This window comes from Phyllostomus hastatus, unplaced genomic scaffold, assembly GCF_019186645.2.
Source record: "Phyllostomus hastatus isolate PE091 unplaced genomic scaffold, TTU_PhHast_1.1 phas_scaffold_1674, whole genome shotgun sequence".
Classification (NCBI taxonomy): Eukaryota; Metazoa; Chordata; class Mammalia; order Chiroptera; family Phyllostomidae; genus Phyllostomus; species Phyllostomus hastatus.
Window position 1 is genome coordinate 9,326,399 of NW_025334011.1, and position 25,561 is coordinate 9,351,959.

At 34.7% G+C, this 25,561-nt stretch overlaps 1 protein-coding gene across 7 annotated transcripts in view; it reads left to right on the forward strand.

The window, feature by feature from the left end:
• LOC123831249 (ankyrin repeat domain-containing protein 26-like) overlaps positions 1 to 25,561 on the forward strand; it is a 111,489-nt gene that overhangs the window by 12,833 nt on the left and 73,095 nt on the right. For 5 of the 7 annotated variants that reach the window (XM_045858059.1, XM_045858065.1, XM_045858061.1 and 2 more), the window contains exons 5-12: positions 2,604 to 2,677; positions 4,950 to 5,009; positions 6,173 to 6,206; positions 8,597 to 8,669; positions 10,101 to 10,161; positions 10,253 to 10,455; positions 22,700 to 22,829; positions 23,117 to 23,178. In XM_045858059.1, coding sequence (XP_045714015.1) covers positions 2,604 to 2,677; positions 4,950 to 5,009; positions 6,173 to 6,206; positions 8,597 to 8,669; positions 10,101 to 10,161; positions 10,253 to 10,455; positions 22,700 to 22,829; positions 23,117 to 23,178 — 697 coding nt within the window. The remainder of the gene's footprint in view (positions 1 to 2,603; positions 2,678 to 4,949; positions 5,010 to 6,172; positions 6,207 to 8,596; positions 8,670 to 10,100; positions 10,162 to 10,252; positions 10,456 to 22,699; positions 22,830 to 23,116; positions 23,179 to 25,561) is intronic. The other 2 variants (XM_045858060.1, XM_045858063.1) reach the window with 2 other exon arrangements.

The following is a 25,561-nucleotide window of genomic DNA, read 5'->3' on the forward strand; positions in this document are numbered from 1 at the left end:
TGTTCTTAAGCCTGCCAAATAGCTTTTACTTACCTGACTTCTAGCTGACTTTAAAGTACAATATATCAGACTAAGGATGAAACAGGAAATTCTTGATTTAAATCTTCACCTACTTCAGATCAGTGACCTTGGCATAGTTTCTTATCTGTTTGAGGACTTTACATTAGCAAATTCTACTATGTAATACCCAAGTGGGACTAGAGGCTTTCTTTTTGTCCCTTCATTTTAGCCTTGGAGGTAATTTACAAAGGTGAACACTTCAGCATGTAAATGTCAATTCTACACAGATAAAACCAGGGTATTAACTTGGTAACATATGTTAATTAGCTGTTTAAAAAACTTAATTGAAGTTCCTGAGGGTAAAGTTTATCTCTATATTCTAATAGAACAGCCCTCATGTTTGCTGTAAATGACAAGTTCACAAATATAGTCAGACTTTTTCTTCAGCAAGGCATTGGTGTCTTTTCTGAAGATAACTATGGATGGACTATGGAAGAATATGCTTTTGTTAGTGGTTTTAGTTTGTGTTTACATTAAAATGATAGTTATCACTAAACTGAGGTTTAAAATAATTTAACCGTTACTTCTTATGTAACAGATGAGATTTCATAGTTTGGTTCAGGCAGTTTGGGAATGGCAGTGAATTAGTCTGTGCCAGCAGCCAGAAATTAAGCAAAAGACTAGACTAGTGAGCAGTAGCAATGGGCCAAATTCTTCACCTCAGAACTTTTAAGATCTGTATCATTGGGGAGTCCTAACATTACCCATTTATTTCTATATAGAACCCCCATGCATGGGGTACAAATAATGTCATATCTGTGATTTTTCTAAGTAGTTATATGGGGATCTCAAAATGTTCAGTTTAGCAGAAAATTGTGTATTTTCTGGGGGTATCTCTTGTACTCTTCTCCTTGAATTTTTCAAGAACCTAAAGAGTTCTTTAGTTCAAGGGATATAATTCTCTTTCACAAGTCACATGAAAAAGTAAGAAAAGAGATTAATTAGTTTGTTGTTTCCATTGATTCTATTTCTGCAAAGATGCTGTTGAAACTGGCCTTATAGTCATGGTTGATCTTTGCTCCTAGGTTGCCCTTGCTGATCTGGATTCCCAAGTCTTTATGTTGATCTGCACTGGGACTTAAAAATTACAGCTTTTTTTCTGTTTTTTTTTTGTTTAGTTTACATACATATACTTGTATGCTCATCCCTGATTCTAATTACTAGCACCTTCTTCTGACAGCTGGGCCCCCTAGCTTTAGCTACCCATAGCCTTCCCCACATACTTAAAAACCTATGTGGAACTCACGACTTAGTCCAGACCTTTGCACACTAGTTATCCTTTGAGCATTTTTTTTTCTAGCAGGTGTTATTTGGAATCATTCTAAGCTGTCAGAGGTTCAAGTAATGCTGCAGGACAAGATCGGACTTTCCTTTCTTTGTTGCCAGATTTGTACCCCAAGGCCACTTTCTATCCTCTAGAGCGTATTTGTTTAAGTTAAGGGAGGCCTACAATTTCCCAGAATAGTAGGCACCAACTTTCCTGAGATTCCGTAGTTAAGGTTGGCCCCTCAAGTGATCTGTTTTCCATAGTGATGAAAACTTTTCCAATGACTTTAGTGACTTAAAATTGAAGATTTCAAAACATTTAAAAGTATGCCTCACATGGAAGTCAGTCAACAGAAAGCTCTGAATCAAAAGTAGGTTATTGGCATTAGACTTACTAAGTCCCCATCCATGACTCATCGGTATCCATGTGTGACAAGTAGGATTATATCTTCCAAGTCAGTTGCAGGTGGACAGAGAGATTAAGCATCATTCTCATAAAGACCTGCTGGTTCAGAGTTTGAGCAGGTAGAGAGGGGGTGGTAGTAGTAGTCCAGGCCAGGTCCTGACTTCTCTTAGTTCTCTGCCCTTGGTATGATTAGCTATATTAATAGGGGGAATATTATGTTATCTAATTTAATAAGTAATATATTTCTAAATAAATTTTGTTGTAAGTTATATAATACTGAGATGCCCTGAATTACAAACCACAAAGGAGCAGCTAATAACTAAGCTAATTATATTTTCTGAAAACTGTGACATTTGGTCGTTAGAAGCAATGAAAAACCCACATTGGGGTTTATTTGGGATTCCATAATAGGTTCAACAAATAAACAGATTTTTCTTTGCTATCCTGTTTCTCTGAGCACCTCTTTTTGGTGTATTATCTCATTTAGTCAGTCATCCTTAACAACCTTGTAAAGTAAGACACTAAGATTCTTGTTTTGTAGAGGAGGACTTTGAGTCAAAGAGAAGTGCTTGTTTGAGAAAAAATAGCTCTTTGTTATAGAGCTGGGACTTCTGAGTTCAAGACATTTGCCATTTTGTCAAGCTAACTAATTAATTTACAAGACTATACTACCCTCAAATCATGACTGTTTTACATTACTTTTTTTATCTTAAAAAGTTTGTAGAGTTTACACATTTGGAGTGTATTGTATAAAGTTTTAATATTAGCTCAGATATTATCTGAAATAACTAAGAATTTAATGTATTTGAAAAATATTTTTGATATCAGTATTAAGATAGTAATATTATTTATCACCATTTTTTATACACAGCAGTCGTCAACTAACTTGTGAATACAAAGGAGAAAGAAGACCTAAAATATGTTCTGAAAGTAGCAAAAGTCTTGGTAAGACATCTAATAGTATATTACTCTTGGTAGTCCTACCGTTGATAAGTAAGAGTAAGGAAGTTTTGACAATGAAAGAGCAGTGAAGGAAAAGTGTAAATTGCATGTACAGTTTTTCTTTCTTAATTTCTTTCTTAATAGAATAGTATTCATATTATTTAAAAAGTTAACTGTAAGTAATTTAAAATCTGGGGCAATGTCGTTTGAAAAGAAGTTCATTTATTTAGTCATGACCCCTAAAATTTCATATGATATCTTTAAGGAAAAGAGAAAAAGATTTTTAAGTTACGATGTTATATGTTTCCCCTGTAATCACATAATAACAAATTAAACTTGTTATAAAAATGGTTCTTTAGTTTTTAGAACAAATGGATTACATTTAGTAAATAAATACTGGTTATTATATCCTTATTTGTCTCACTAAAAAAGGAACTAAAACTAGGAACTCAGCAATACTTTTTTAGTACCATAAACAAATGGCAAACAATAAGACCTATAAAACTTAGCCGTGTGCAACATTCCCAATGAGAATATTTTTAGAGCTATCTACTGATAGTACAGAAGTCAGAAAGGCAATGCCTTGTTGAGAAGCATAGGTTATTGTACTTACTGGTATATCAACAGGGTCTTATTGTTATCAACTTAATTTCTCATGGGTCAAAACAGAATGAGATATGTTGACTTCAATAGAAAAAGATGTTTCCTTCTGTTAGATCATTATCATGACACTATAATTTCTTTAGAGTACGATTCTCTGTTACTATTGGTCAAAAGATAATCGTAATAAATATTCAAATAGCCCAAGTAGGGACTCAACACATTATAATAAAAGTATAAAAATATTCCACAATAACAAAAATGCTGGTGTGCTGCCTGAATGTGGCACATTGTGCAGTGTGAATGGTATGAGGACACCTTTGACTTAGTAGACCTTTATCAAAGTACTTGTCTAGGTTGGTTTTGCAAATAATAAGAACATAAAGATGAAATCTTTTTGAGTTTTGATCTTTAAGGTGCTCATAATTATAGAGCTGTCCCTGGTTTATTTCTGTGGTTTTTTTAAACAGAATTTTCAAAGAAAATTTCAAAATTCATTTATTCATTTGTGTGCTAAATGGTTTGCTATTTAACTGTTAAGTGTCTTAGGTACTATTATTCAGATGTTGCAAAATACAAGTATTTTAAAAACACAGTCTCTGCCTTTCAGGAGGTTGTTGTTATTGTCATTTTTAGTACTTACTATATTTTATTCAGTGCTTACTAGGTGCCAGAGCCCACTAGGAGCTTATAATTATCATTGTTTTTTCTTCTTTTATTGGTGCATAATATGTGCTATACACTTTAAGTGTACAATGGGGAATTAGGTTTTTTTAAAAGTGGGTAGAATTTGTCTTGAACTAATATCAATTCATTATGAAGTTTTCACCTGTTTATGCTGAAATAAAAAGTGTATGGTAAGCTTAATTCATTCAATTTAAAATGTGGTCTGTTTCTAGGCCTACATGTTTTTTATCTTGCTTACAAAATCTTGTTCATTTAAGAAACAGCAATAATAGTTGGTAGTGTTTATTTTCTCTGTGAAAGCCATCTGTTAAGAGTCCATGATTGACTAGGTCAGGGGCAGTGAAAAAATAAAGCAGAGACAGAAAAGAGATCTAGTTAATATGATTTAATGATGATTGAATTTAAAAAGTTAGCAAAGAGAGAAAAATCTAAGATGATTCATAGGTTTGCAGGTTGTTCATTAGCATTAAATTGGACACGAAGAATAGGACTTTATCAGATGAACAGGAAGGGGCAAGAGGTCAACAGGGAAGACCAGGTTACTTTTCCATACATGTTGAGTTTGATGGATAATTTATGTACATTTTGTACACAATTTCTTTGACTTTTTGGCTTTTCTTATCAACGAATGCCTTTAATAGGTGAGTTATATTTTCAGTTTAATAAGAAATTAAGAAAAATATTAGGAACAAATAAAAAGAATTCTTATAATCCCTGGTACAGTATTATACTACATATAATAATTATAAGTTAGTTTTTCTGTAGTTATCACAAGTGATTGATTCACATTTATTATAAAAGGAAATTAAACACTGCTTAGTTAGAGAAAATTAACAGTAGTGTTTTTATTTTCTTTATAGGAAGTTTCATACCATAGAACATATTGTCAGTCATTAGAATTATTTTTATTTGATTAAAATAGGATTGTTGCTGGTTTCATATATTTTCTGACATTGTTTCATTTATCCCTTTTATTACTTTATTCAAGTGGATATAGATCTACAGGAGTCTCCAAAACAAGTGTCAAGAAAAACAAATTCAATGACAGGTATAGCACATCAACCCAAATAATGGCTCATTATCACCCAAAGTTCATGGTTCACATTAACCATGTTGTATATTCTTGGTGTTGTACATTCTTTGGGTTTTGACAAATGTATGATGACATGTGTCCACCATTACAGAATCATACAGAATCATTTCACTGCCTTACTCTACTTATTCATCCCTCCCTTCCCTCTAACCCTTGGAAACTACTGACCTTTTTACTGAATGTTGTATAGTTGGAATCATACAGTAGGTATTTTTTTTGAATATTTAAAAAATTAAAATTCTAAGGTAATTGAATGTAATCATCCAAGATGTTTTTTGTCCTTTATGGGTTGTTGTTGTTGTTGTTATTGTTGTTGATAAGCATAGGGTGTGATGACCTGTGCCTTACAAGCTGAAGAAAAAGCATGCTTTCTATAGACATTTGCCACATACTGGGGAGGGTTGAGAAAAATGACAGCATGTACCACTGCCCAGCACTAACTGTTGGACATCCTGCTCTGAGGTGGGTCCAGATAGGCTCTGGCAATGGAAAGAGCCTGTCTCCAGGGCCCCTACTTTGTAAAACTGGAATCACGAAGTCTGTCATTCTTACCCTGCAATTGGAAATAGGACCAGAAAGAGTCTGTTCCCTATGTTTTGCCATGCGCAAAGTGCAGTGCCTGTAGACCAAGCTCCCTTGTGATAGGGTGGGTAGTTTTCACTGAAGAGCTCAAGAAATTGTATTGTGTTCCAGCAAAATAAATATACTCTCTTCTAACTGCTCTTAATGGTAGGAGTCCAGAAAAATTATTCTATTTTGGTTTGAATGAATGATGTTGTTAGTTTATGGTACTGATTCCACTAATGATGCCCTTTTCTGTCAGTCTGGTGGGGTTTGGTTAGGATTATGATCACTGTAAATAGCAGTTCACTTGGAGATACCAAATTAAGATAGATCTCATTCTTTTTTTTCTTGCATTTATTATATATAAAGGAGGAAAAGTAAATGTTCTTAATGTATTAATTGCCTACTAATAGTGTCATCCATATTCACTGTAGGATTGTCTTCAAGTGTGGTCCCAAAGTAATATTTTCTAATGAAGCATCAGTCTGGTACTTTTAAACTTCTATATTTTTCCATTGTTGATTTACAATGTATTTTACTTTTTTTTTAAATAGTGGTTGAGAAGTCTGAAGAAGACTCTTTAAGCAGGTAGGAATTTATGGATTTCTAAAAATTGTATGTTAACTAAGGGAATGAAGAGAAAAGAAACAAATGTTTCTGAGTGTTCTGCCCTGGACTGGACACTGTGTTATGTAATTAACACATGTTGTATTGTTTCTGCAGTAGCTTTGCAAAGTAGCTGTGCTCTGATAGCCTACTTTTCATTAATTAGGCAGCTGTGGTACAGGTACACTGATTAATTGTCCCCTGATTCCATAATTAACAAGTGGCTGACCCATGGTTTGAGTGTCATCCTGCTTGGCTCCCCAATTAATTCTGTTGTCCTTCAACATACACTGGTAAGATTCTGTGTAGCACAGGCATCAAGATAAACACAGATCAGTTCACCTCAGAAAGTCAAGTCTAGTTGTTTGTTAACTCTGAATTAGAGTTTTCCTAAGAAACCCAGTTAGTCCAAGCATTACTTGACAATTGCAGTGGTATCTAGTACCTTGTTTTTCCCAAAACTATTTTAGGGCACATCTCAGTTAACTATGGCCACAGATAGGCTTTACCTAAGGACGACCTAATCAGGCAAGTGTTTTTAAGTATAATGATTTCTGTTCTTCATATGAATTACTCTTTTGTAAGTGAAGAATATCTGTGCATAGACCATGTTATGTTGATTCAATTCAGCATCTATTTAGAGGATATTCCGAACTGATTTCTTGACTCATTGACTTCCCAGTCTGGTTTTCTCTTCATGCCAGTAACTTTGCCTAGCTGTATGAGACTTTTTTTTTCTTTTTTATCTAGAGTCCTTTTTTCTTCCATGACTTTTTTTGATTTCTAACTTTCTTCTCTGCCTTTTTTGGAGTTTCTCTCATCATCTTAGTTTTTTCCACTTCTGCCAGCTACATGTTCTCCATTTTTCTATAGATAGAATCAAGAGCACATTAAGGAATCTTAGCAATTAATCAAAACACCCTCTAGAACTTCAGCTTGTGTTTAACATCCTGGCAAACTGGTTGCTAACATGTAGAATTTGCAACTCAAAGAAATTAAAGTGACTTCTTTGGATATGGTCAGTGGTGGAAGTGAGATGTAAATTCAGGTTTCTAAGCCTAGTAGGGACTAGGTGTAGTGAATGCAGTGCAAGAAGATAGAATAATTAGCAATGAAATTCAAAAGGAACAACACTGGGTTGTGATAGGAATAAGGGTTTTAGAAAAGAGATGAAAGAACAGGTAGGGAGAAGAGATCAAAATATTGGGGCTTATGACAAGTTAAAGATAAGTTAAAAGAAGGAAGGCCACAGGATGCTGGGAGTTGTCTAGAAAGGCAGATTAAAATAAAGATTTCAAGAGAGTCCTGAAGAGGTTACTCCTCTTTTGTTTGTTTGCTTAATTGGAAAAACTAGCAAAATTCAGGGTTTCTGTTGAAAGGTATTAAGATAATTTGGAAAGATTGTCCTTATTGCAAACAAGACTCTGGTATCATCTCTCTGAACTCCAACTTACAGAGTGGGCCTTAGATCCCCTTGAGTTGTAAGGAACTGGAGATTGCTGAACTGTGTAGATCTATGGCCCACTGCAGGTGTCTCCTCACCTCTGCCTCTTTCCCAATTAGCTGATGTCCTTCCCATGTAGGAATGGGGTAGGGACGGCTATCAAATTGGTAATGTAGTTGGGTAGTTGATAACATGCCTATATTAGGAGTGGATGGCAGACTCCATTTCGCTTATTTTCCAGGAGCAGAGAAATAGAGAACTCTACTCTTGGTCATTTGAGCCCATCCTTGTTCAAGAGTCTGTGTCTTCATAGGCTGAATATTTAAAGGTTGGAGATGGTCTTGGAGCATGCAGAAGCTTGATCTGGGAGTGGGAAGGCTAACGTCATAACATTTGTTATTTGACATTTGGACATTTAACATTTAAACATGTCAAGGAACTCCCTATACTGTTTTTGGGCAGAAGGAAGAAATAGAGTCACCTTAATAAGTTCCTTCCTAAAGAAACTAGACTGCTATTTTTGACAGACATAGATTAGTCTTTGAACCAAGGACAGACAATGGAGAAGAAACAGTGTGTCTTTCTACCTTGATTAAGGTCATCAGATCATCAGATCTTTTCCAGTTCAGGAATCAAAAGTCGTGTCAGCCGTTTATTGGATTTTTAATTCTGCGTTTAGGAATTTGTGTGAAAACAAATTAACTTCAGGCTTTGCTATTATATTGGCTGTCACCCTTCGTGGGAACTTAGCGTCTTCATTGAATAGTTCATAGGTTGGGGGACATGGAGGCAGCTTTTTTAAAACAGGCCAAATATTAATTATAGAAGAAACTTCATTTAATATACAGATAACTGACCTTTCACTCAACTTTTTGGTTGTTTTTTTAAAGGAATGAGCTAATTTTTATTGGCTATTTTTATTCTAAAGGCTGTCCAGCAAACCTGACATTGATGATTCATGGCCTACATCAGAAGATGAAGACTTCAATTTTGATACCAAGGTAAAGTGCTCTATCATGGAATTAATTTTCCTGCTCTGAATTTACTTTTGTGTAGCACTTACTCTTAAAATGTAGTATTGGTCTACCTATCATTATTTTATGTTTATAATGAAAAATTGGTCAGAGCAAATCATTTGGGTAGAAACATGATGTATTGCATATTTTTTTTAACTTTAAGTACTCAAGGTGGGGGCTGAAAAAGAGAAAGGCCTGGAAAATACACCCTTTAGAAAAGGGTGTAGAAAAATTACAGTGAGAAAAACTTTCTCACTAAAGACAAGATGGGAAATTTGGTCAAGGATAAGCATTTTTAATGTGACTTTTAAATCATACCAGCATGATTTTTATAATATTCATGCCTAAGTGATTCTTTAGTGGATCCAGTTACTTACTGTAATAATCAGGAAATCTTGGTATCTCTCAGTTCTAAAACTATATATCATATAATATATAGGTTTCTTTGATCTTGGGCTGCTTTTATTTTGGTATCATATAATTGTTAGGAGAGAGTTTTATTTTGTCTAACTTAGGTTCCACATTTGAACTGAAATAATATTATAAAATGTGTAAGCTTAGAAATTTAAGTTGTCTTTCTCAGAAACTGTGTTGCAAAAGGATCCCACTGTTATTTTAAGTCATTCCATTGAGAGTCAATTTAAAACTATGTATTTAAGTGAAGAATACATGTTTTGCTTAAAATAACTAGATCTAGAAGCAGAAATTCTTAATAACCAAATAGTAAAACATCAAATTTCAGAAAACTCATTGTTGCTTTTGAACTTCTTATTTCAATTACAGTTGACTTTCAATATTATATTAGTTTCAGGTGTACAGCATAGTAGTAAGAGATTCATATAAATCACAAAGTGATCTCCCCAATAAAGCCAGTATTCCCCTGATGCCATACATAGTTATTACAGTATTACTGACTGTATTCCTTATGCTGCATTTTGTATCCCCATGACTATTTTGTAACTACCAATTTGTGTTTCTTAATCCCTTCACCATTTTGCTACCTGCCCTCCATCCCCACCACCACCATTTGTTCTCTGCATCTATTCATTTCTTTTTTGTTTGTTCATTAGATTCTATATGTAGGTAAAATCATATGGTATTTGTCTTTCACTTTTTGACTTTTGTCACTTAGTATAATACTTTCTAGGTCCATCCATGCCAGTGATTTTTAACTGGTATGCAGCTAGAATTTTTAAAACATGCAATACCTGGCTATTCAGTCAGGGGCACTGACCTCTTTTCCCTTAGATTATCAAATTTTAAAAATGACAACCAACACAACAATAGCCATCTGCAGTGAAAGAAGACTTTCATCTTACATCTGAATGATTACATTTTTGTGTAATCTCACATAGGAATGGTGTGTATTATTGTTGCTTTCAAATTTGTTATTTAAAGATCTAATTTTTTTTCTAGAATGTCATGAAGCCAAGCTTGACAAAGCTAATGACCGCTATTCAACAATCCCACGAAAACAGTAAGCTACTTGAAGGCTGGCTGTACTTCTGTTATTCATTGATTTGAAGTTATAAATATTTTCATGTATTCTTTACTTTGTTTTAATGTAGCAGAAGCAAAATATGCCATTGTGGGACCAGAAAATAGGACCTTATGTGAAGACAATACTTTTCATAGTGAAAATGAAGATGTGATTGGAACTTTCCCCAAGACATCTGAAAAAGTCCAGGGCTTTTCTCAACCTACCTTTTCATCACTTGAACCTCTTCTAAAAGCTTCTCACATGTCTTTAGAACGCATTGGTTTTCCAAAGGTAAGTTTTATTATTTTAACTGTTTTTCCCCATGATTTTTCACATACCATACCCCTGATCATTCTATAGTAATGACCAGGACCCTAGAAAGAAATGGAAGTCCTTAAGATCATAATAGAAAACAAGAATAGGAAGAAGAGCAATATACGTACAAGATTTGGATTTATACAGGTTAGTGGGCATGTATAAACAGTTCTTACACATGCCCTAATGGAAGGAATACATTGGAAAGCTACTGGAAAGAACAAGTAGATGAATGTGAAGATATAAAAAGTATAAAGGGGGACAATCCATGTAAGAAGAGTAAGATGAAAATAAAGATTTAATATGAGAGTCAAGATGAAGAGATTATAAAAACACAACAGAAATAGAAGGCATAAGTGAAGGCAGGAACTCATTATATTATGAAATATGATAGAATAATTTTTAATGCAAATTAAGCAAAGAAGCCTAGGTAATGAAAAAATTGCTCAGACTCTTTTGAATTACTTACAGCTGATTTTTATGAAGGACTAAAGGAAAATTTAATTGTAACCTTTCTCTGGTTATTAAAGTTTTAATTTGAAATTGTTTTTTTAAAATCTTCACCTTTAAGTTTAATAAATTGATATTTTATATTTTATATAATAAAACCTGAGTTCATAAATAATGCAAATTGAAATATGTTTTAGGTTTATCAGATTTATTATGAATTATGAATTTTTGCCATTTTCTTGTTGCTTCTGACATCTTACTGTTTGGTATATACTCAGCTTTTTAAATTGACTCATCTTACACTTTGGTATAATCTGGGTAGTTGTTTTAGATATTTTTCTTTCTTTTTCTTTTTTTGCCTGTAAAGAGAAAATAAATAACCATGTTATATCATTTTTTTCATTAATTAAAATAAAAAATTATGATTATGAGGGACTTTTCATCTATACAGACATGACTTGCTTCCTTGCACAACCATATCAAAATTACAACTAAAATACAGAATAATCATCACTCAGAACCATCAGAAATTGAGGTGAATGGAAGTCTTGACAACTACAGAACTAAAGAAGCCACATCCATCTAGACTAATAGGAGGGAAACCAGCACAGAATGGGCTGGTCCCACACCCATGTGTGGTATATAAAAATTCGGAAGGGATATCTTAGGAGTGAGGAGTCCGAGCCTCATACCAGGCCCCCCAGCCCAAGCTCCCAAGTGCCTAGAAGATAAGTACCCATAACTTCTGGCTATAAAAATCAGTAGGATTGAGTTGGTGGAAAAACTTTCGAGTCCCAAGCAGTTTCTCTTAAAGAATCTACACACAGACTCACCTACTCAGACTCATTCCCTCTGTGTTCCAGCACTGGGGTAACAGCTTAAAAGGCACCAGTGGCATACAGGGAGAAACAGAAGTGCCTGGCATAGAGGCAAGCAGAGGCCATTGTGTCTTTTCTGAACCCTCCCCCACAGAGCCAGCAAGCTGGTGCCATATCTGAGACTCCATCAACCTGGCTAACACTGTTTGACCTGCCCTGGAGATCCCTGGAGACTCTACCCCACCCAACTTACATGTCTGCCCACACTGTTTTTCCATTTGAATGGCTGGTTTTGGCTCATGCTTCACAACTTCCTAAATCCTCTCAAACAACAGCTAACCTCAGTAAGTTCCAGGCCTAGCACTAGCAGCAGCAGCCTAGGTTCACAGTTTGGCTTCACCTGGGAATCTCCAAGCCCAGCACAAGTAGCAGCCATTTCAGATTGCTTTACAGCTCAAGCAGGGTGGCCCAGGGCAAAACACAGGTGGGGGCTGACCTTGGCCTGCACTACCTGGGAAACCCCAGGGCCTGCACATCTAGTGGGCAGCTACAGACTGCCCCTACCACCCTGCCTCTGGACAGCTGATCCTCTATGGAGGGCAGAGGTTGGTGGGCAGTGGTCACAGCCAATCCTTGCAGTTGACTGGCCTGGGTAAATTTCTCCCATTGGTCTGCCAACTGTAGAGCTTAACTGTAAGAGGGGCCTGTACTTACCCCATATGAAAGATGCACTGAGAGTACCCAGCTTGGGTGATAGGGAAGGCTGTGCCACTGGATCCTACAGGGCACCTGCTACTTTAGGCCACACTACCAAGATATGGAGTCAGAGCAGTTCTACCTGATACATAGAAACAAACACAGGGAGGCTGCCAAAATGAGGAGACAAAGAAACATGGCCCAAATGAAATAATAGATCAAAACTCCAGAAAAAGTGAAACAAAATGGAGATAAGGAATCTTTCAGATGTAGAGTTCAAAACATTGGTTCTCAGGTTGCTCAAGGAGCTTAGTGAGGACCTCAGCAGCATCAAAAAGATCCGGTCAGAAATGAAGGATACACTAATTGAAATAAAGAACAATTTACAGAGAAACAACCAGTAGAATGGATGCAGCCAAGAGTCAAATCAATGATTTGGAACATAAGGAAGCAAAAAAACAATAAATCAGGACAAGAACGAAAAAGAATCTCAAAAAGTGAGGATAGTATAAGCAACTTCTGGGACAATTTCAAGAGGTCCAATATTCACATAATAGGGTTACCAGAAGGAGAAGAGAAAGAGCAATAAATTGGAAATCTATTTGAAAAAAAATAAAAGAAAACTTCCCTAATTTGATAAAGGAAATAGACATGCAAGTCCAGGAAGCACGGAGAGTCCCAAACAAGGTGGACCCAAAGGGAACCATACCAAGACACGTCCTAATTAAAATTCCAAAGCTTAAAGATAAAGAGAGAATCTTAAAAGCAGTAAGAGCAAAGAAGTTAGTTACCTACAGGGGAGTTTGTATAAGACTGTCAACTGACTTTTCAAAAGAAACTTTTCAGGCAAGAAGGGATTGGCAAAAAATTCTCAAAGTCATAAAAACCAGAGACCTACAGTCAAGATTGCTCTACCCAGCAAAACTATCATTTAGAATCAAAGGGCAGGTAAAAAGCTTCTCAGACAAAAAAGACTAAGGGAATTCATCATCATCAAACCATTATTATATGAAATGTTAAAGTACTTATTTAAGAAATAGAAGGTCAGAAGTATGAACAATAAAATGACAATAAATACATACCTATCAACAATTGAATCTAAAAACAAACTAAGCTAACACAAAGAACAGAGACAGAGTCATGTTTACAGAGAGCATTTTGATGGTTGCCAAATGGACGGGGGGTGTACGGGAATAGGTAAAGAGGTGAAAGGGTTAAGGAGTACAAATAGGTAGTCACATAGTATCCATGGGATTTAAAGTACAGTATAGTAAATGGAGTAGCCAAAGAACCTATACACATTACCCATGGACATGAACAATATGGGGTGGATTTCCTGAGTGAGTGGGGGGTGAGGGGTGAAGGAAGGCCATGGGGGAAAATAGGGACAACTGTAATAGCATAATCAATAAAATATAATTTAAAGAAATAAAAATGAAATTTATGATTATATAAGAGGTTCTTAATCTCTGTTCATTAAATTTTAAGATGAAATGCTCCTAAGTAAAATAAAAGTTATTTTTTATGTAGAGATTCATTTTTTACATTATTTATAATTGTATGATTCGTTTTATATGAAATATCCAGAATAAGTTAATCCATACAGAAAGTAAGTTAGTCCTTGCCTGGGACTGGGGATGGGGGGAATTGGGAATATCGGTTGAATGGGAATGGAGTTTCCTTTTATGGTGAGGAAGATGTTTTGAAACTAGAAGTGATGGTTGCACAATGTTGGGAATGTACTAAATGCTACTGAATTTTTCACTTTAAAAGGGTTCGTTTTATGTTTTGTGAGCTTTACCTCACTAAATAAAGAATACTGTCATAAGTCAATTAAATTAAGATAGTTACATTGTATTTTATTTATTTTTAGTTTTAAATTACAGTTGACATACAGTGTTATTTAGTATTTATTTCAAGTGTACAGCGTGGTGGTTTGAGAATTATATAATTTATAAAGTGATCTCACTGATAATACTAGTACCTACCTGGCACCATAAATAGTTATTACAATATTATTGACTATATTCCTTATTCTGTACTTTACATCCCTGTGATAGTTTTGTAACTTTCTATTCCCTTCACCTCTTTCACTTACCCCCTGACTCCTCTCCCATCTAGTGTCCCTTCAATTTGTTCACTGTATGTATGAATGTGTTTCTTCTGTTTTCTTTGTTTCTTTATTTTGTTCTTTAGATTCCACATATTAATGAAGTCAGATGGTATTTGTCTTTCTTTGTCTGACTTATTTCACTTAGCATAATTCCCTGTAAGTCCATCCATGTTACAAATGGTAAGATTCTATTCTTTTTACGGCAGAGTAATATTCCATTGTAAATATTTACTGCGTCTGTATCCATTTATCTGTTGACGGGCACTTGGGTTGCTTTCATATCTTAGCTATTATAAATAATGCTGCAGTGAACATAGGGTTGCATATATCTCTTTGAATTAGTGTTTTGGATTTCTCACATATATTCCTAGGAGTGGAATTACTGTATCATACGGTAATTCTATTTTTAATTTTTTGAGGAAACTCCATGGTGTTTTCCATAGTGGCTGCACCAGTCCACATTCCCACCAAAACTGCACAAGGGTTCCCTGTTCTCCACATCCTCACCAACACTTGTTTGGTGATGTATTGATGATAGCCATTATGACAGGTGTGAGGTAATTTCTCTTTGTTTTTGTTGACAATGAAATACTTTTCATATATCTGTTTGCCATCTGTATGTCCCCTGTGGAGAAATGTCTATTCAGGCTTTTGCCCATTTTAGATTGGATTGTTTGTTTTTAGGAGTTGTATGCGTTATTTATAAATTTTAGATATTAACCCTTTAATAGAAGTATCATTGGTTAATATGTTCTCACTTTCAGTCAATTGTCTTTTTGTTTTGTTGATGGTTTTCTTTGCTGTGAAAAACATTTTAGTTTGTAGTGTCATTTGTTCATTTTTCTTTTGTTTCCCTTGCCCGAGGAGATAACATTAAAAAATATTACTGAGTCATTACTGTCAGAGATTACTACCCATGATTTTTTCCAAAAGTTTTCATGGTTTCAGGTCTCACATTTAAGTCTTTAATCTATTTTGAGTTTATTCTTATATATGGTATAAGAAGGTAGTTTAGTTGTTTTTTGTTTTGTTTTGTTTTGTTTTTTGCATGAATCTGTCTTTTCATATATGAATTGACATTATAGGCATGGTTTTATTTCTGGGCTCTATATTCTGTTTCATTGGGCTATGTGTATGTTTTTATGAAGGTACCATGCTGCTTTGATTACTATAGTTTGATGTCCAGTACTGTGATACTTCCAAATTCATTTTTCTTCCTTAAGAATGCTGTGGTATATAAGGTCTTTTGTTCTAGTTCATTAAAAAATGCTATTGATATTTTGATAGCTACTACATTGACTCTGTAGATTGTTTTGGGTAGTCTGGACATTTTAATGATGTTATTTCATTCTATCCATTCTACCCATGAACATGATATATGCTTGCATTTATTTGTATCTTTTTTTTTCTTCAATGTCTTATAATTTTCTAGGTACAAGTCTTTTACATCCTTGGTTAAATTTATTACTAGGTATTTTATTTCTTAAAAAATAGTTTATTTATTTATTTTAGACAGAGGGGAAGGGAAAGAGAAAGAAAGGGAGAGAAACATCAATGTGTGGTTGCCTCTCACACATTTTCTACTGGGCACCTGACCTGGCCCACAACCTAGGCATGTGCCATGACTGGGAATTGAACCACAGCCCCTTGGCTTGCAGGCTGGTGCTCAATCCACTGAGCCACACCAGCCAGGGCAGTATTTTATTTCTTTTTAATGCAATTATAAATCGAATTGTTTTCTTAATTTCTCTTTCTGGTAGATTATTATTGGCATATAAAAATGTAACCAATTTCTGACTTAATTTTGTATCCTGCTACTTTACTGAATTCATTAATAAGTTCTAGTAGGGTTTTGGTGGAATTGTTTGGGTTTATTTTATTTTACTTTAATTTTTTTAATCCTTACTTAAGGACATGCTCCTTGATCCTAGAGAGTGGGAAAAGGAGGGTGAAAGAGAGGAAGAGAAGCATCAATTTGAGAGAGAAACAACAATTGATTGAATTTTATACACACCCCAACCAGGAACCAAACCCACAAACTGGGTATGTGCCTTGACCAAGACTTGAACCTGCAACCTTTCAGTTTGTGGGATGATGCTCCAACCAACTGAGTCACGCTGGCCAGGGCTGTTGGGGTTTTTTATGTATTGTATCATGTCATCTTCAAAGAATGACAGTAATACTTCTTCCTTTCCAATTTGGATATCTTTTATTTCTTTTTCTTGTAATACTGCTATAGCTAGGACTTCCAATAGTATGTTGAATGAAAGTTGTGAAATGGACTTAAAAATACTATAATATGAGATAAAGAAGGACAGTATATTATAATAAAAGGATCACTGCCACAAGAGGATATAATCCTTCTGAATATGTGTGCATTCTACATAGGGGCACCTAAATACTTTATTTTTTCTTTTTAGTATTTTTAATTGATTATGCTGTTACAGTTTTCACAACTCTCCCCCTTTACTCCCCCCTCTACCCTGCCCTCCAACCCTCCAGCATTCTGCCCATTTAGTTCAAGTCCATGGGTTGTACATATAAGTTCTTTGAGTCCTCTGTTTCCTATACCATTTTTTATCTCTCCACATCTATTTTATGCCTACTAATTATGTTGCTTCTTCCTTGTACCTTCCCCCCCATTCCTCCCTTCCCACTGAAATCCCTCTGTGTGATGTCCATTTCTCTGATTCTGTTCCTGTTCTAGTTGTTTGCTTAGTTTTTGTTTTCATTATTTTTCTTTTCTTTTAGGTTCATTTGTTGATAGTTGTGAGTTTGTTGTCATTTTACTGTTCATATTTTTGACCTTCTTTTTCTTAAAAGAATCCCTTTAACATCTCATATAATAATGGCTTGGTGATGATCAACTCCTTTAACTTAACCTTATCTGGGAAGCACTTTATCTGCCCTTCCATTCTAAATGAAAACTTTACTGGATAGAGTAATCTTGGATGTAGGTCTTTGCTTTTCCTGACCTTGAATACTTCTTTCCAGCCCCTTCTTGCCTGCAAGGTTTCTTTCAAGAAATCAGCTGACAGTCTTATGGGCACTCCTTTGTAGGTAACTATCTCCTTTTCTCTTGCTGCTTTTAGGATTTTTCTCTGTATCTTTAATCTTGGTTAACTTAATGATGATGTGCCTTGGTGTGTTCCTCCTTGGGTCCAACTTCTTTGGGACTCTCTAGGCTTCCTGGACTTCCTGGAAGTCTATATTCTTCGCTAGATTGGGGAAGTTCTCCTTCATTATTTGTTCAAATAAGTTTTCATTTTCTTGCTCTTGTTCTTCGCCTTCTGGCACCTCTGTATTTCAGATATTGGAACGTTTCAGGTTGTCTTAGAAGTTTGTAAGACTCTTCACTTTTTGGAATTCTTGTTTCTTCATTCTGTTCTGGTTGGATGTTTATTTTTTTTGTTTTTGTTCCAAATTGTTGCTTTGAGTCTTGATTTTCCTTCCTGTCACTGTTGGTTCCCTGAATATTTTGCTTTATTTTCTTTTGGGTATCTTTCATTTCTTTTTTCATTTTTCAACCAAGCTCCATCAGATCTGTGAGCATTTTGATTACCAGGGCTTTAAATTATCCATCAGATAGTTTGGTTATCTCCTCATTGTTTACTTCTCTTTCTGCTGTTTTGCTGTGTTCTTTTGTTTGGGCCATATTTCTTTGTCTTGGCATACCTGATAAGTTGTAAGGGGGCGGGGACTTAGGTATTCACCCAGGCAGGGCAACCCTCTTTGGTACAGTGCTGCACTGCCTATGGGGGTGGGGCCAGAGAGGGAACAATGCACCTCCCCTGCTCCCCTAGCATACTTTCCAACGGACTCTCATGTGAGACTTGGAGTTTCTCCCACCACAGGAAACGCTATAGTCCACTGTCAACTTTGAGTCTCAGTTTCCCCTTAAGTCAGCCCTGCCTGCACAGCCTGCTGCCTCGCTGTAGCCAGTCCTGCCCCTGAGATCCGAAGCCTTACCTTTCTCATTGTTTTGATTGATTTTTTTTTAATTCCTCAATTGTTGGAATTCCATGCAGTTTGATTTTCTGGCACTTCTGGTTGTTTATTGATTTTAGATTGGTTGTTATCCTCCTTTTGGTTGTACAAGGAAGCAGAGGTTTTCTACCTATGCCTCTGTCTTGGTCGGAACTTTCAGGAGCACCTAAATATATAAAGCAAATCATGATAGGCATAAAGGGAGAGATCAACAGTAATACAGTCAGAGTAGGGGACTTTAATACCCCATTGACATCAATGGATAGATCTTTCAGACAGAAAATCTACTAGGTAGTAACAGCCTTAAATGACACATTACACCAGATGAATTTAATTGGTGTTTTTAGAGCATCCCCCCTGACAAAAAAGTAGAATATATATTTTTTAAAGTATACATGGAACATTTTATAAGATAGACTGTACTTTAAGCCATGAAACAAATCTTAGTAAATTTAAAAAATTAAAATTATGTCAAGCATATTTATCGACCACAAATTACAAAAAGAAAACTAAAAAATACACAAACACCTGGAGGCTAAATAATATATTATTAAACAAGGAATGAATTAACAGTGAGATCAAGAAAGAAATAAAAGTTTCCTTGAAACAAATGAAAATTAATAGCAATGCAGGCCTACCTGAAGAAATAAGAAAAATCTCAAACAATTTAACCTTACACCCAAAGGAACTAGAGAAAGAACAATTAAGCAAAGCTAAAAGTGAGTAGAAGAAATGAAAGAAATAATAAGGATCAGAGTGGAAATAAATAAAGTATGGTCTAAAAAATGCAAAATATCAATGAAACCAACGGCTGGTTCTTTGGAAGGATAACCAAGGTTGATAAACCTTTTATCAGTCTCATAGAGAAAAAGAGAGGACCCAAAGAAATGGAATCACCAATGAAAGAGAAGTGGCAACTGACACCACAGAAATACAAAGGGTTGTAAGAAAACACTAAAAATACATGTCAACAAATTGGACAATCTGGAAGAAATGGATAAATTCCTAGAAACATAGAATCTCACAAAACTGAATCAAGAAATAGAAAATCTGAACAGATAGATTACTACCAACGAAATTGAATCAGTAATAAAAAATTTCTCAACAAACAAAAGTCCTGGGCTAGATGGCCTTACTAGTTAATTTTACCAAATATTCAATAAAGAACTTACATCTAAAACTATTCCAGAAAATTCAAGAGGAGTGAAGACTTCAAGCTCTTTTTACAATGCCAGCATTATCTTGACTCCAAAACCAGACAAAGATATTCCAAATAAAGGAAATTATAGGCCAATATTCCTGATGAACATAGATGCAAAAATCCTCAATAAAATATTAGCAAATGAAATTCAGCAATACATTAAAAAGATTATACACCATGATCAAGTGGGATTTATTCCTGGGCTGCACAGTTTGTTCAATATCCACAAATCAATTAATACCAAATACTAAATAAAAGGAAGCTATACCAAATAAAATGAAGGATATAAATCATGATTATATCAATAGATAACCATGAAAGCATTTGATAAAATACAGCATCCAGTTATGATTTTAAAAACAAAACTCTCAGCAAAGTGGGAGTAGAGGAAATATACTTCAATGTAATAAAAACCATGTATAACAAACCAACAGCTAATGTCCTACTTAATAGGAAAAGCTGAAAACATTTTCCTTAAGATGAGATCATGTTTTACATTTTAAAATCATCAAATGGGCTCACTTAAAACATGTCTGTTAACATTGTTCTCTAAGCAGCTATTTTGGTGCAGTTGCTGCAAAGACTAATATGTGAAAACCACATGAGTTACTTATTCAGTTGCCTATGTATAGATAGCCAGTTAGTTGTTTTGCCACTGTAAATAATAATACATTGAACATCTCTGAGCTTTAGTCTACAGCCTGCTCCGGGGCAGGATCTGACAGAGCAGGACTGGGAGGGCGCATATGGACTCCCTCCCTTTCTGTGTTCTCTGAGTGTCTATCACAGTGCTTCACTCTAAGGGATTGTTCAGGAATGGGAGACTAAAGGAAGAAAGGAAGCATAGGAAGGCATGGAATGGGAGTGGAGATGAAGCAGGACTGCAGAGCCAAATGTGGTTTCAGCTGGAAACATATGCAAATATCAAATGAATGAAATCACAAAATTTCTGATTTTTTTTTCTGATATAAAATGCTTGCTATTGATATCAAGGAAAGAGTACCAACAATACCGAAAATTACCTCTGAAAGATGAGTTTTTACTTTTGAAAATATTTTTAAAAATGGGTACATTATATATTATTCTTAAGAAACTATTAACTCTGGCATTCATAGTTGTTAAACCTATCATGAAAATCCTTATCTAAATCTCAGACATGCTAGTGACTTGATTTTTTAGTCCCTTTTTCATTTGCTCCTCCTTGATAATCATAGATATATTTGAAGACTTTTAAATCTTCAACTTGGATAATTATAGTTTTATTAGTTTTTATACTAGATTTTTTAATACATCTTTAAATATCATCCTATATGGCAGGGGTGTCAAACTCATTTTCACTGGGGGCCACATCAGCCTTACAGTTGCCTTCAAAGGGCTGAATGTAATTTGAGGACTGTATAAATGTAACCACTCCTTAACTAGGGGCAAGGAGCTCAGTGCTGCCACCTGATAGAAACAACGTGCCAGGACGGATAAACAAGGTAGAGAGCCAGATTCTGCCCACGGGCCTTATGTTTGCCACCTGTGCTATATGGAGTAGACAGGTAATTAGAGCCATTCGTGTGCTGTTGACAGGGAAGTAAGAAAACCAGGTGAATTTTAAAACAGGGTTTTATATTCCTTTAATACATCATAGTGGTACTAAAATACCTCATAATTTTGTAATCACATAAGCATTTATCTTCAACAATTTAAACCTTGCCTTTTGAAATTAATATTTAAAAAGGAGTCTTCTAAAATTGTGAATTGATATTTTATTATTCAAATTTTTATTAAACTTAAAATGTTTATACTGAAATATTTGCATATTTCTGTAAAAGGGTATATTATATTGTTAAAACAAATTTTAAAATGTACAATTGAAAAGTTGAGTCCCATGTTGTTTTAGAACCCTCCCCTTATTTTATTTTCAAAATTTTAAAAATTCTCTGTAGGTCTCTTCAGTATATTTTACAAATATCTATCTTCTTAACATCATATACTTTTCCTGAATAAGGTCATCTATTTTTACTTCAAGTGTATTTACCTAGATCTTTCTTCTAAGTCCCCTGGGTGCCTCAAATTTGATATGTCCCAAACTGAAGACAGTGGCCCTGACCCTTTCCTCTCTCCTGACTCAGTAGTCTACTCTGTCACCTGTTTTCCCATCCTCATAAAGAGCAGCACTGGAACATGGAAGCACGAAAAATCCCGGATGCCAGTCCTCCCTGAGATCAGCACATCCAGTCACTCACCAAGTTTAATACTTTCTACCTGCTGCCATTTTTTATATCAGTACTTTAATACCTACAGTAATTTACTTTCTCACTTTCAATTTTGAAATACTCTTTTCTAGTTTTGCTCAACTTAAATTCATCTTTACTTTGCTGCCAGAGTGACTGCTTTAAAATATATCTGTGATGATGCAACTCCTCTGCTTATTTAATGGCTCTCCATTACATTTGCGCAAAATTCATATGCTAGCATGACACTTGCCTACTTTGGTTAGGCCCTGATTCTCCAGTTTTATCTCTCCATCCCGTTTTCACCATTCCATTTTTACCACATTCCTTTTGTACCCTCACTTACCTCATGCTTTTGCTCATGCTGCCCTTTCTAGGATGCCCTTCACTCTCTTCCTCTGCACTTAGTACATCTTTCATGGTGTATCATTTCCTGAGCTTCCCAGGTACAACAGACTGTTGTCTTCTTTGTGCCCTTACTGTAGTTTATTCACTTCAGTTGTAGACCTAGCAAATGATATTTTTTTATTTTCCTATATCTCTATCCCTACTAGAATATTGGGCAAAATCTTTTACTTATATTTCTAGCTTCTCCCAGGTTAGTGCCTATGATTTCATAGATACAGTAAATCTTTGTTGGCCTGCTGACTGAGTGACTGAGTGACCAAAAAAGTGCATGAACATGACTTTTTCTAAAGTTGGGTTTTTATTTTGTTTTGCTTTGTTCTTATAGGAAGAAGCAACAAAGCCAGCAATTAAAATAAAAGGAAATAGTATTGATATTACTAAAAGTGCTCCACAAAACCAAACAAATAATAACAATTTGACTTATGTTGATGGAGAATATAAAAACAGTAGTAGTGGTAAGTTAGTGACTATCTACGAATGTTTTCCTTTGTTTAAATGCTGGGATAAACAAATCTAATTTCTATAGAACCAAATATCCATTTTCAAAGGGTTTTTTTGTTTTTATTCAAAAGTATCCCAACTGCTACCATTTTTTTCTTCCTGCAAATGCTTCAAACCTCTGAAAATCTTTTCTGTTACTTTTATTTTATTGAAATATTCATAAATGGGGATAGACCTGTATATGTATTTAAAAATCATAGTAAAAATTTTCACATTAATTATCTGTGACTATATTTTATAGATAAAATGGCAACATTAGGATTAGGAGAAGATGAAGATAGAGAATCACTTTGGGACTCTGAGGTACAGTTTTTATTATTACTATTATTATTATTATTATTATTATTATTTTAGATGAAAGGTATGCTTTGACCTTATGTTCTCATCTCTGTATTTGCCCATTAAAATTATTTTTTTATATTTTAACCTATAATTCATAAAATAACTATGTGCTGAATACAGGGTGGGGTAAAAGTAGGTTCACAGTTGTTCGTATGGAAAATAATACAATAATAACTTATATTACAAGAATTAAACTCTGTTTCACCTACTCACAACTATAAACCTACTTTTACCCCACTTCTTATAATAATATTGCATAGTACAATTCCACTAATTTCAAGATTCACTTAATAAAATCAGTGTTGTGTATTATAAATAACTAAGACTTTGAAGCCATAAATAATCAGTTTGGGTTCTGAAGTTAAGTTTACCTAAAATCTAAAGAATTATTCCAGGTCAACCTATGGCCAATGTATGTTACTTTGGTTTATATGGGTGTGTAAAACTCCTAATGAAATTCAGAGAGAAACAGTTTGGATTGTAGTTTTTATAACTTGGCACTTGAAAAGATAATGCCTGGGACTTCAAAGTATTGTTCAATTTGAATTGTCAAGTAGATGTGCAAGGAACATTTCCAGAGAAAGAAAAGCATGGTGAATAGTAATAAATATGTAGGATTATAACAATTTGGCATAGTAGTGTTTTGAGAAGTAGCGACTGTTTTCAATAATTAAAACAGCATGCATTGAGGACTTTATGGAAAACATTCTTGTGATAACTTATGTACAATGACCTGATGAGCTGATCTAAAGGAACAGCTGTGGGAAGAGATACAAAGAGCCTGATCTCTTGGATATAGACAACTGCTGCCTAACAGTACAAACACAGTATTTGAAGTCTAAGATCATGTCACTTCGTAGCTATGGGATCTTGGGAAAACTTGTTTTAACATGTTGAAATATCAGTAACCTCATTCATAACAATGATACTAATACCTACATTTCACGTATGCGTGATGAACAAATGTGGTAACAAATGCAAAAAACACTTTGTAAGCTATAAAGGGTGCTATGGAAATGTAAGACTGCAGTGATCCCAGTGGTGTTCAGTGACTTACTAAATATTGAGGACACTTTATAAACCTGAAGGGCAATAAAATGGCAGTAGTGTTGAGAAAAAAATGGCAAAGTTAGAAAGGGAATGTAAATTTCTAATATGGGGGGTATTAAGTTTTGTAGACTATTAACGGAGCTATCCTATAGGTATGTAGTGCTTTAGTACTTGAGGCCTTCTTGATGAGGTCATACATATTTTGACCTTAATTAAATTTCTGTTATTAAATACCAACTATGTGCTGGACAGTCAGATGCTGAATGTGCAAGTTGAGGAGTTAGGCTGTAGTGAGTGGGAGGGGTAGAAAAACAAGTAAACAACAACCCATTATGAGTCACTATAAGTGCTTCATATAAAGAAAATGGAGAATATTAGGTTAGAGAATATTGGGGGAGTTTTACTTAGAATGGGCATGGGAATGGAATCTAGGTGGTCAGAAAAGAACTTTCTGAGTGTGACACAAACTTCCAAGTGAAGGAGCCAGTCACGTGAAGGTCTAGGAGAAGGACTTGTTGGACAGAGAGAACAATGGGTCACATCTGTTCATCATTTTACTCTAACGTCTAGGAATGACCTAGAAGCAGGAGGCAGGGTAACCATCATACCATTTTCATTATTGTGGTTGTGTGTTGAAATGAATCAAAGTGTGCCTAATAAGTACCTGGCACATTTTAGATGGTTAATAAATAAATGTTTTTACTCTTCCCTTATTAAATCTTGCTATAAGGTTTTGAAGGATTACATAAGAATATGTGCAATGTGTTGCAATTATTTAAACATAATTTAAAGAAAAAATTTTCTTATGTTTTGCCATTTTATTCAGCCATTTTCCCTATCAAAAATTTTATCAAATAATAGCTTTGTCAAAGCCTTAGAGTGCACAACTAAAAGCAGGTTTTACAGTGTTTTATTTATACTAACACAACACATTCCAAAGTTTCTTATTACGTCAAGTATCTTTTTTCACACTAAAAAAAATTCTGTCAGAAATATTTAAATTTTTAGCAAGTATACTTACTACATAATGTGTTTTAAAAGTTTTTTTTCCACTAAAATGTCCTCTTATTTTGGTGGAGAATGCAAAGTAGAAGTAGGTATTTCAAAGTCAGTTCCTTGTTGAAATGTACATATACATCAGTATTTTGACTGGGATAGTGTTTTCTCTGGCTTTTCAAGCTCAATATACAACCATTAGCCAAATTAAGATGGAAAAAAAGCTTGATCTAGAGAGCATATGTGAAGTTGTCTATTTAAATGTTTTATTCAACACTTACTTCTCTAAAAGTTTTAA